Source organism: Bison bison, unplaced genomic scaffold (genome assembly GCF_000754665.1).
Source record: "Bison bison bison isolate TAMUID 2011002044 unplaced genomic scaffold, Bison_UMD1.0 scf7180017864254, whole genome shotgun sequence".
Taxonomy (NCBI): domain Eukaryota; kingdom Metazoa; phylum Chordata; class Mammalia; order Artiodactyla; family Bovidae; genus Bison; species Bison bison.
Genome location: NW_011494826.1, coordinates 9,801,827 through 9,814,256, shown reverse-complemented (window position 1 = coordinate 9,814,256; position 12,430 = coordinate 9,801,827). Strand labels below are relative to the sequence as shown.

The 12,430-nt window shown below is 49.2% G+C and overlaps 2 protein-coding genes across 2 annotated transcripts in view; one reads left to right on the top strand and one right to left on the bottom strand.

Moving 5' to 3' along the window:
- The first annotated feature begins 56 nt into the window (after positions 1-56).
- Positions 57-10,876, top strand: DUOXA1 (dual oxidase maturation factor 1). Its single transcript, XM_010847749.1, has 7 exons — positions 57-215; positions 6,693-6,867; positions 7,190-7,247; positions 8,194-8,328; positions 8,576-8,789; positions 9,053-9,270; positions 9,942-10,876. The coding sequence occupies exons 2-7, from the start codon at positions 6,721-6,723 to the stop codon at positions 10,181-10,183; spliced, it is 1,014 nt and encodes a 337-aa protein (XP_010846051.1). The 5' UTR covers positions 57-215; positions 6,693-6,720; the 3' UTR covers positions 10,184-10,876.
- A 318-nt stretch (positions 10,877-11,194) lies between these two features.
- Positions 11,195-12,430, bottom strand: part of DUOXA2 (dual oxidase maturation factor 2) — a 3,862-nt gene continuing 2,626 nt past the window's right edge. Inside the window, exons 5-6 of the mRNA XM_010847750.1 lie at positions 11,987-12,201; positions 11,195-11,577 (exon numbers count right to left, since the gene is read on the bottom strand). Coding sequence (XP_010846052.1) covers positions 11,384-11,577; positions 11,987-12,201 — 409 coding nt within the window. The 3' untranslated portion in view covers positions 11,195-11,383. The remainder of the gene's footprint in view (positions 11,578-11,986; positions 12,202-12,430) is intronic.

The window sequence follows — 12,430 nt, the reverse complement described above, 5'->3', positions numbered from 1 at the left end:
TGGTTTGTCCGGTCATAGTCTATTTAAGTGCAGTAGGAGAAGAGTAGGGGTTGCAAGAAAGCCCCGCCAAGAGAAAGGGCGTGCGCTTTTGGTGCCAGGGCGTCCGGACCTGGTTTCTTCTTTATCCCATACCTGGGAGCGCTTCGTGTGAGGTTCCACTACGAAGAGGCGAGCGGCGCCGGCTGCCAGGCACGCACTGTTTCGAAGAGGCAAAGGTAGGAAACAGCAGTCCGGGTTTAAGTGGCGGGTATACTGCTGCGGTCTGTGCGGCCCGGGTGGGTGTCGAAGAGGGCCTTGAAGTGCTGTCCCCGCCCAGGCCCCTAGAGGCGCACTTCCCACATCCGCCCAGGTTCAGATCAAGTGGGAATTCGAAGTATTGTGAGAAACTAAGAGGCAAAGAACAAACAAAACAACAAGAAACTTACTAAGGCCACGAGGTTTACAGATGTAGAATCCTTACCTCGGCTTAACTGGGGTCTAGGTAATTCGGCTGGCAAGATTCAGCACCCCTAGGCTCCTTAATCACCTCAGCCCTTGTTAAGGATTCCTGCCCCAAACCACTTTTCAGATCTTGTTCTATTTCTCCACTTAACGGCCTTCTTTGGTGCAAAAGCACACGTACACGTGCCCACACACCTTCCTGAAGAAAAGAGACTGGGACAGGAATTCTGGACAGGGTCCTTTTAGCCATCCAGAGCTGTGAACTTTGAGTGGGGTCCACCCCAAACAGAGAAATAAACCATCACATTCTAGCAACTAGTATCACTAGTCAGAGTTCTTGACAACTCCAGGCAAGTCACCCACACTCCCTTTGTAGAGAATTGGTCATCTTTACCGGTTCCAGAAGAAGCAGGAGGCAATCAGAGAAAGACTTCAGGAAGAAATCCCTGAGAGGCCACAGAACATTAAGAATGTACAGAAGAACGCTGAAGCTCCAGACTTGCACTAGGCTGTATTTCCTTGAAGACTGTAGCTTTATTTCTTGGCCACCCCTAATACACACAAAAAGGAACCCCACTCTATCCTGTGGTAGGTAGGAATGGGTAATCTTTATCTGAATTGCAACTGAGCGTGAGAAATACTTTAGTATTTTAAGAGGAAAGGTGTCCCTTACCTCTCAGGCCAGGTGGCAAAGGAGAAAAGGACGACCCCAGAATGTGGAAATTGGCCCACCCAGTGAGAAAACACCTCAACTTTGTCACAGGGGCCTCTGATGCAGGATTTTTGTGTCTAGATGTTTATGGTACTGAGAACTCCTTCCTTGTTTTGCCTATATTTCTATTTATATGAACCTGTAGGTGTGTATATCTGACCATGCATGCATGCATGCTCAGTTGCTCAGTCGTGTCTGACTCTTTGTGACCCAGTGGACTGTAGCCTGCCAGGCTCCTCTGTCCATGAAATTTTTCAGGCAAGAATACTGGAGTGGGTTGTCATTTTCTCCTCCAGGGGATCCCATAGATGGAAACTGAGTCTCCTCTGTGCGACCCCATAGACGGCAGCCCACCAGGCTCTCCCGTCCCTGGGATTCTCCAGGCAAGAACACTGGAGTGGGTTGCCATTTCCTTCTCCAATGCGTGAAAGTGAGAAGTCAAAGTGAAGTCTCTCAGTCGTGTCTGACTCCTAGCGATCCCATGGACTGCAGCCTACCAGGCTCCTCCATCCATGGGACCTTCCCGGCAAGAGTACTGGAGTGGGTTGCCATTGCCTTCTCTGTCCAGTTGCCAACTCAGCCAACTCAGACTTGAATTGGCAGGCAGATTCTTTACCACTGAGCCACCTGGAAAGCCTATATCTGACTGTGTCTTTCTTGTGCTTATTTATATTAATATATATTTATATCAGTATAACAATCTGGTAGTCGGCTAAGGGAGAAGTGGCAGATTAAAGATTGACATGAGATTTTTCTAGAAAAAAATTCTACTGTCAGATCCTCCTTGGCAAGCCAGGAAGGAAGATGTCCCCAAGGGAAACCACAAACTCTGTGGAAAAAGCAGGATTGTTGGGTGTGAGGACTTTTCATTTCAGTCCCACCTTTTCATGCAGGAGGCCTATTAAGTTAATGATTAAAGCCAAATTAGGATCAGGGTTATCAAAAATTAACTTTAAATTGGGTTATGTAGATTAAAGAAGACCTAATTCACTAAACTGAACTAGAAGGAACTAAACAAGGCAAGTTTTATTCACCAACCGTCTTTTTGTTTTAGTCGTCTTTAATAAATATTTTGGAGAATTGGAAATAAATTAGTGTTGTTCTTCTATACTTGATCCAGAAACCCTTTTGTTAGTGTTTCTTTGAAGCACAATATTAATAGGGATGAGCCATTCTTATAAAATATTTTATAACCTCCCTTTGAAATAAATTGGAGAAGGAAATGGCAACCCACTCCAGGACTCTTGCCTGGAAAATCCCATGGATGGAGGAGCCTGTCTGGCTACAATCCATGGGGTTGCAAAGAGTCGGACACGACTGAGCGACTTCACTTTCACTTCACTTTGAAATAAATGCAGGAATAATGCTAATACATGACCCTAATCAAAATACATTGCATCATCATTATTTCTTTATATTGCAAATGTTTGGCTTTGAAATTCCAACATATAACATGTACTCTTATTTGACTAGTATGTATTCAAACTTGCTTTATCTTCCTATCTTATTAACCAAGATAGTCTACATTTTATAGCATTTCCTTAAAAGTATAGTCTTCCATCAAAATGTAACGGCTTCAGTCTATGTGTCATAAGTTATAAAAGTCTTAGACCAATAAATATCTGTTATAAAATATTAATAAAGTATTACCAACATATATTTTACAAAATAATTTAATCCTCAAACTCTTACTTATCTTTAGCTGGAGTTGAAATGTATGTTTCAGATTCAACTAACATGAACATTCATGCTCTGGAGACTCCAACTATTGGAAGAGGCTTTCTGAAAATTTTGTGAAGCACTAAAAATTGACAGCATGGGTCAAATCCATTCCTGTCCAATCTTTAGCCTCAATGTAGGTGATACTGTTGACTGAGTACAGTAGAGGACAGTGAGGAAGCATAGCTCCCTCTTGTGTGTGAAACAGAAGATGCCACCTGCAGGGAGAGGGATACATTCATACATTCATTTATTCCATCCACAGACTGATTAGCAAGTACATGCTGCATTAGTAAGTTTATCCCCTGATGCAAAGATGGAAAGACAAAGCCCTTGCCCTTTAGGAGATTAGAAGCTAATGGGTTCTAGACGTTCAAACAGAATGCAGTGTAATTACTGTGATTCTGGAGGTATGTTCAAAATGCCATCAGAACATTAGGGGTGGGAACATCTACATGGCCTGATGACGTCAGGAAACTTCACAGAGGAGGTAACACGAGCCGAGACTTGAAAAGTGAAGAAGAGTTTTCCAAGAGAGCAAGAGCATTCCAGACAGGAAATAGTATATACAAAGTCATGAGGGCTTGAAAGTGCATGTCAGATTCAGGGAGATGCCAGTAGTTTACAATGGCTAGAGATTAGGCTGCATAAAAGATGGAGATGGAAGTATAGGTGGGATTGGATCACAAAGGACTTTGCATCTGATGATGAGAAGATTAGATTTAACACGGAGCAAAGAAATAAAATGATTATACTTGCTTGTTAGAAAAATTGTCCTGGCACCAGGCCAGATAGAATGAGACGGAATTAGGGCAGAGGCAGTAGTAGGGAAGGAAATACATGGATGGTTTCAAGAAATAGTTAAGAGGTAAAATGGTCCAGGTCTCTGGCTTATTTGATTGATGAGATGGTGATGCCACTGAAGAAACAAAGAGAACAGAATAAAAAGCAGAGTGGAGACACTGAATTCAGTTTGGGACCTGTTAAATCTGAGGCGTTCATGGAACAGCCAAGTGAAAATGTCCACAGGATAGCTGGCCCTTTTGTGTTTCGAGCCCAAGTAGGAAGTCTGTGTGGAGACAGATCTGAGAAGCATCATCCATGAAGGGATGAACTTGCCTAGAAAATCATGAAGAGTTACTAGAAGAAGAAAGCCAAGGCAGAATCCTGGGGAGCATGACTGTTTAAGAGGGGAGAAAGAACTGGCAAAGGGGCCATGAAAGGGATGGCTATAGGCAGGAGACCTAGGAGAATGTGGTGTCATGGAGGCCCAGGGAGGAAGTTAGAAGAAAGAGAAATTACCACGGGGACGGCAAGAAGGATGAAAAGTGAAAGTTTCCCTTGAAATTTAGCACTTGGTGACCTAATGGGGAAGGATTCCCAAGTGGCTCAGTGGTAAAGAATACACCTGCCAGTGCAGGAGACACAGAAGACTCGGGTTCAATCCCTGGGTAAGGAAGACCCCCTGGAGAAGGGGATGACAACCTGCTTCAGTATTCTTGCCTGGGAAATTCCATAGGCAGAGGAGCCTAGTGGGCTACAGTCCATGGGGTCACAAAGAGTCAGACATGACTGAGTCTCTGGGCTCTGAGCACACATGCACACAACCTAATGGAGAAGCTGGGGTTAGAGAGAAGCGAGATTCACTGGACTGAGGAGATAAGGCAGTGGACACACACAGAGGCTGTACTTCCCAAAAGCCTGGCTGTGAAAGGGAGAACATGGGACAAGGTAGCAGCTGGAAGGGACCCAAAAGTTCAACGGAAAGAGCTCCTTCTCTTTGTGTTCTTAAAATGGGAGAAATTAAAGCATGTCCTTGAGAGAAAGAGCTGGCAGAGAAAGAGGAGCTGCAAAATCACCAAGAGAAAGGGGGATAACTGATGAGATAGGTGGTGGTCAAGGTGGGCAGGATTGGGGTCAGAGCCTAAGAAGAAAAGATTTCATTCCTCTGGGATGGGAGAGTTGAAGAGTTAAGAGAAAAAGCAAAACTTCATGTTCAAACTGAGGCAGAGGTTATTCGACTTGCCCCAAAGAGAGGTCTGAATCTTTAAATTGTCTCTTTGCCTGATACCATGCTTCCTCCCATAGATAGCACCAGGAGGTGGCCAGCCTAGAAGAAGAGGGAGAGTCTGGGAGCCACAAAATTTAGAACTAGAATGGGTCATGGAGATATCACCATGTCCAATTGCAGATGAAGAAGCTAAGAAACAGAGGAGGTTTTCATTTGTCTGTCTAGTTATAAAATCAGTCAGTAAAGAACTGGAACTAGACCCAGAACTGATTCCAGCCCAGGGTTCACTGTAAGGATTGTCGAAAGAGATAAACGGGGAGTAATGAAATGCCCCCCCTCCTTCCCAGTCTACTAGCTTCTATTTATTAGTATTATTCTGTTCCAGGTACTATTCTTAACACTTTATAGACACAATCTAGTTTCATATTCACAATGACCCTATGAAGTTAACATTATCATCATCCCAATTTTTAAAATAACATCAAGTCTCTTTTGAGGTCAAGTAACTTGCAAGAGGCAAAGGCAGAATTAAAATGCAGAGCTTCTAAACTCCTAAACTTATCCTTCCATTGTATCACTTAACAAGACATTGCCTGGTCAAACTATAAATTATGAAGCTTCCTGGGTACCAAGGCCCCAGTACAAATCATAGACAGGAAAATGAGCAGAGCAGGGTTCCTTGATTGTAAGAGGAATTTTTTTTTTTTTTCACATTTTGACATGTCTGAAATTGAGATGTGTCTTACCAACAATGGCTGTTATAGTTTGTTTGTTTTGCTGCACTGCACAGCATATAGAATCTTAGTTCCCCAACCAGGGACTGAACCTGTGCCCCCTGCAATGCAAGCACAGAGTCTTAACCACTGGATCGCCAGGGATGTCCTGGCTGTCATGACTTAATTCGCAGTGATTTTTTTCTCTTTCTTTCTTTGTGATACATACAATAACAGCATCCATTCCATCTGGATTTCACAAGACACAGTTGATTCAGGTATCATTTTCCCAGTATTTCGTCTGCAAATGGACAAACTAGAGCCAAATAGCTTTGAGATCAGGGAACAGACAGAACAGAGCTGAGCCAGGGTTTGAGCTGAAAGGAAGCCTGGGAATTTAAATCAAGGAGAAGAGCGGCTGTTGATGATGTGTGGGTAGAAGGACGTCTGGTCCCGGCACTGTTCCTAGTGGAGGGCGGGCTCCTTCAGTGCTCACTGAGGTGTGCTAGTTCAGCTCAGTTGTTCTCCAGTTACCAGTGCAGGAGCCAGGGTGCTCCAGAGAGCTGGTCAGACCGGAGGGCCAGTCCAGGTCTGGGAATCAGCCCTCTGGTGATGTAGCTGGATTACATACACTTGGCAGAGCTCTCTGGCCTTTGTTCCTTTGGGGACTGAGAAGGAAAGCCAACCTTTTTGTAATCTGTACCATCCTCCAGCCTTATGCCTTACCTTGACAGTAAATACAGCTCTTTTTATGCTCTGTGATCTGTCTGCTTGTGCTGGAGGCCTGAGGGGGATAAAAGAGAATTATATTTCCTAAGACAGTCCCAGAGGAAGCGGAGAAGCCTTGAGGGTAGTGGTGGCACTGATTTAGGGGACCTGGGGATTATGAAGGGAGCATGGGGTGACAGAGAATGATTGCCAAGACCTTTATTCTCTCACAGCTAAGGATGGCTGAGGGATAGTGGAATGGTGGTAACAGTGGCGTCTGGTGAGCTCCAGAGAAGAGGGGTCTAGTGTACTCTCTGCTGCATCTCCAGCACCAGGAACAGTGCCTGGCACAGAGAGGGCACTCAGTGAACACCTATTGTTGTTGTAGAGCCTCTGCCTCCCCCGAACAACCCAAAATGGCTGCTTTTGGACACACATTCCCCTTCTACGCTGGGCCCAAGCCGACCTTCCCAACGGACACCACACTGGCCGTCATCGTTGCCATCTTTCTGACTTCACTGGTCACCTTCATCATCATTCTGCCAGGCATTCGGGGCAAGATGGTGAGAAACAAAACAAACCCTGCAGACCCCAGCCCCAGAGAGACCTTGACCTTGGGAGGAGGGGTCCAGACTCTCTGGTTACAATCAGATTCAGGAGAGAGAGTCTAGTCCTGAGAAAACATCAGCCACCCTCCCAGCAGAGAGCTCCCCACTCCCTGACAGATAATTACTGAGTATCTGTTCTGGGCCAGGCACTTTGATCTCAGTTGACTGAGTGACCTCAGCTTTAGAGCAAGCACCCTCCCCAAGTCTGGAAAGAGAAGGGGTGGATTTGGAAGGAGGGTGAGGCATCGTGAGCTATCACTCCCGCCCTGTGACACAGAGGCTGTTCTGGATGCTGCGGGTAGTGACCAGCTTATTCATTGGAGCTGTGATCCTCGGTGAGTGTGAAGGGCAGCTGCCTTGGGCAGCTCCTCCATCCTGTCTCTCCCATCGGGGTGTCCCCACAGCAGCCTTTGCTTCAGGGTGGACTTCTAGACCTCCCTTCCCACATCTCCCTCACCCTGGACTTATTCCCTCATATCTACCCTTTCCCTGAGAGGTGTAAGCCTCCACCATTCTGAACATTTTTATTCAGTGGAAAGGAGGTCAAATGAATGCCTGTGGGGAGAGGTTCTCTGGAGGCTGGAGGGAAAGAATGGTGGAGGGCTTGCTTCGCTTTGGGGATTAGGCAATAGGAAACATAGAAAGTCTCTGTGTTGAAGCTCCCTGTGTTTGCCCCAAACCGTTTATTATGTTAGTGTTTCCTCCCCCAGCTGCTTGAGTAGCGCTCCCTAAATGGGAGAAGAGAGGGGAGGGGGAAGAGGAGTATGACCAGGGGAGGGAGATATTGGATTCTGACCCATTTATTCATTTTTTAAAAATTTTATTTTGGGTTGTGCTGGGTCTTCAATGCTGCACAGACTTTATCTTTAGCTGCGGCGAGCAGGGGCTACTCTCTAGTTGCAGTGCATGGGCTTCTTATTGCCGCGGCCTGTCGTTGCGGAGCACAGGCTCTGTAGCATAGGCTCAATAGTTGTGGTGCATGGGCTTAGTTGCTCTGAGGCACGTGGGATCTTCCTGGACCAGGGATTGAATTTGTATCTTCTGCATTGGCAGGCAGCTTCTTTACCACTGTACCACCGGAGAAATCCCACCCCACCCCCATTTATTCATCTCATACATGTCGCTGGCAAAATTACTATGACCCAGGCCTTAGGCTGGTTAATGGATACACAATTATGAGCGAAACAGACATGGTCGGTCCCCTTGGTGCTTTCCCCCTGGCTCTAACCCAGCAATGCCCAGGCCTCCCTGAGTTCTTGTGTATCCAACTCCCCAACCCAGCTGTGAATTTCAGTTCTGAGTGGTCTGTGGGCCAGGTGAGCACCAACACGTCCTACAAGGCCTTCAGTTCCCAGTGGATCAGTGCCAACGTTGGGCTGCAGATTGGGCTGGGAGGCGTCAACATCACGCTCACAGGTGAGGGAGGGCTCTTACCTGTGAGGGAGGGCAAGGCGCGGCTCTGTGTCTTTGGGAGCTATGCTCAGAGTGGTCTAAAGAGCAATAGGATGCCGGGTGGTAGGAAGGGAAATTCTCAGGCCTTGGAAACAGCCTTCTCTCACTGGAGACCAGAGCCTGGCCCCGTCCAGTGTGATAGGCCACTGCCCAGGTACATCTCCACTGTGGCCCTTGGGTTCCTGCTGAGCACAGCTGCCCTCTTCCGCAGGGACCCCAGTGCAGCAGCTGAATGAGACCATTGATTACAACGAGGAGTTCACCTGGCGCCTGGGGGAGAACTACGCTGAGGAGTATGCCAACGCACTGGAGAAGGGGCTGCCAGACCCCGTGCTCTACCTGGCCGAGAAGTTCACCCCACACAGCCCCTGTGGCCTGCATGGCCAGTACCGCCTAGCGGGACACTACACCTCGGCTATGCTGTGGTGAGCGTGGCCACAGGCCCTGCTGGCCTAGACTCAGGAATGGGGCTTCCACCCATCTCTCCTATACTCATGTGGAGATCCCTAGTGAGACAGTCTGGTGCCGGTGATCACAGTACTTGGTTGGGAAGCCCACAGGCAGGAATCCCCACCTCACCTCTTTGGGGTGTCCTTGGGTCCCCGAGCCTCCACCTCAGCCCCTCCAGCTAGAAGTTTGCCCCAAATGAGGCAGAGGTACCAGCCTTCACCAGGTCCTGGCTCTCCAGGGTGGCATTCCTCTGCTGGCTGCTGGCCAACGTGATGCTGTCCATGCCTGTGCTGGTCTACGGTGGCCACATGCTGCTGGCCACAGGTCTCTTCCAGCTGTTGGGACTGCTCTTCTTCTCCACGGCCACATCCCTAACCCCGCCCTGTCCCTTGCGCCTGGGTGCCGCCACACTGCATACTCACCGTGGGCCTGCCTACTGGATCACGTTGACCACAGGTGAGGCCCTGGGACAGGCAGTGGGGGGCTCAGGGCCAGGGCCCAGAAGGCCCATGGGGTTAAAGGTCTGCCTCTGGGGACCAAGGATGCCTTTCCCCTCTTTAGAGCTCCCTCCCTCTTAGATTCCTTATCCCCAGGCTTCCCTTCCTTGTATTTGTATGTATCTGTCTTTGTCATATCCCTTATTCCCTAACTCTCTCTTCACCCAGCTCTTCCCAAAATCTTCTGACCTCATGACCCCTCCCTCTTCCCCAAAACACTTTCCCCTATGTCCCCCATTCCTGGAACACTTCTCTGTCCTTGCCTCACAGAGTCTTAAATTGCCCTGCAGTTTTCTTCTTTTCTCCTGTGCCACTGTGTCTGCCCCCTTAAGCCATTTCCTATGTCTCCTCCGGTGTGTCCTGCCCTCCTCCCCGTGCTTCTTGATTTTCAGAGTTCTCTCTCTCTACCCTGGGATGTAACTGAAGGAACACTGGGTTTAGAGTCCAAAAACTCAGGACAACAGACCCATAACAGACATATGACCTGATACCGATCATCTCTTGGAGCACAAGTTGTCCTGAAGCAGGGACACCAGGCCTCCCTCAGGAGGGGCCTAATGCTCTTAGGAAAATATGTCCTTGGGAGGTGTTCCTATCACTGAGGTGGGATACTTGTTGCTCCATCACCAGGACTGCTGTGTGTGCTGCTGGGTCTGGCCATGGTGGTGGCTCACAGGATGCAGCCCCACAGGCTGAAGGCTTTCTTCAGCCAGAGTGTGGGGGAGGACCCTGTGCTGGAGTTGAATCCCGAGGAAGGGGGACTCCTGAGCCCTCGCTACCGATCCATCACTGAGAGTCCCGAGCCCCAGGACATCCCTCTGTCAGAGGCTTCCTCCGAGGCCCCCTGCGAGGAGCCTGACTGTGCCCTGTAACCGACTGTGCCCTGTGTTCCTTTCCCTGGTGGCACCTGGACTTCCAATGTGGCTCCAGACTTTTCTGGAACCCCCTCCCCCAAAACCACCAGAACTGCCAACAGGCTGGGTTGTATCAGTTCTCAGCCCCAATCTGAAAGTGGAATAGGGAAAGAGGCTCTATCTATTGGTGTTAAAAGTGGAACAAAACAAAAAGCTCTAAGGCAGACATCGAGGCTGCCCATAAACCAGACCAAGCAGAGATTACCTGTTTGTGCCCAGCAACCCTGCTCTCCCCTGGTGCTTTGCCTCAAGGTGGCATTTACTGAGACCCAGCTTCACCCACATAATGACATGTGTGTGTGCGGGGTTACAATGTGATTCTCCTATGGTCCCTCTCATTCTTCTGCATGTCTTTTAATTTCCTTTTTCCTAGGTCCCTTTTGTTCTTCTTTTACTGCCCCAGCTGGTGTGATTTCATTAATACAATGAAAGTACTGCAAGGGAGAAGAGACCAAACTTCTTGTCTTAGATCTAATATTAACTGAATGTGCCACATTCTCTCTGAGCCTCTGTTCTAAATTTGCCAAATAAGATTGTAGGATTTGCCAAGGACCTTAAAAAATTCCCAGGGTTTACATCTTTATGCCTTGCTGACATAGCTTGGCCCTCAGACACCACTACTTTGATGAATAAACTAAATTAGTGAATAAACTCCAAAATAATATTTCTTCCGAGCCCACTCAGCAGAGAGGGATCCCAGGGGGCCAGTGGCAGGGGTTGGGAGATGGGAAGACCTGTCTGGTCACTGCTACCATATCCTTGGGGCAGCTCTGGAGGATGCTGGCTTTGGTTGGTTCTTCCCTGGACTCACTAGGGGGCACCCTCTCCCGGGTTACTCTGCATTTTTCAGACAGATAGAACCCGGCGTGAGTGGCAATGCAGAGAAAGAGTGTACTAGACTACCTCCAACCTAGGAAGTCTCGTATGCCAGGAAAGCCATGAAAAGCCGGGGAAGATAATGAGGGATAGTTTCTAGAAAACAAAAAGAGAAAGAATTTATTTCCAGCTCACCCTGGGAGACTCTTTCCCCGGAGCGGGGGTCACATCTGAGGCCACCGGCCTCTCCCACCGCGCTCCCGGAGCTCCTCCGCTCGGCGGGCACCGCATCCCGGCCTGCGCGGGGACCAAGGCAGAGTAGGAGTCCGACGTTGAGTCCTTTCACAGGTTAGTACTGATGGTTAAGTCCGAGGTCCTGAACTGCTTATGCAGTGGGTTGCTGAGGATGAGAGGCGAGCTCCCCTTCGTCGGACTTTCGAGGTCGTTGACACTTCCTTCCAAGAAGAGGCGAAGAGCGCTGGGCCGAGCGTAGTGCAGACTCAACACCGCGGCTCCGAGGAGGAGGCACAGGACGCCTGCGATAGCGCAGTCGGGGCGGGGTTGGGGGTGGGTAAAGGGGGCTGTTAGGGCTTCAGAGCCCGGCCTCCCCATCTCCATCTATTAGAAGTATCTGCATTTCCTCCCCAGACACACACATACACAGACACATACACACACACACACACAACCCGCAGAAAGATCTCTAGTATGGATACATGATACGCGGGTTCTATGCTCAGTGGGTAAGAAACCGAAGGAACCCTTCCGAACTCCGTTCCCCTCCCTCATCTGCAAAATAGGTGTAACAATGTCCGCGTCTACGAACTATTGAGCGGGACAGATCAGATAATTTATGTGAACTCACTATGCAAACTGGAAAGCGCACGCTGGTATAAATCGCGTCCCCGCTCCCAGCCACCGGGGGCGTGTTCCCTTGGTCCTCACCAGTGGCCAGAGTGATCCAAAAGGCTGCGCCATAGTGAGTGGTGAGCTCGGAGGAGCCGACGCGGAGCTGGCAGAGAGGCATGCTGGAGATAGAGGCGAAGGCGAACACCGAGAAGAGCGCGAAGGCGCCAGTGATGAGGAGAGTCAGGCCTCCGTAGTGCGGAACCGGCATGGAGAGCAGCATGTTGGAGAGGAGCCAGAAGCAGAAGGCCACCCTGCGGGGAGTGGGCGGTGGCGCTGTGAGCCTGGTCCTCCACCACGCCCGGCTTCCCAAGGGCTCGCTGGCTCTACATCCCAACCCAGAATCAAAGCCCGGGGCTGGGATGGCAGAGGCGCAGGGAAACACCGGAGGGGAGTAGCCGGCGTTTAGCCGTTTCTGGTTCTCTTCGGATTCCGGCGATCGGTACAGACGTCGTAACTATCTGCCCCCGAGGCTGCGATTCT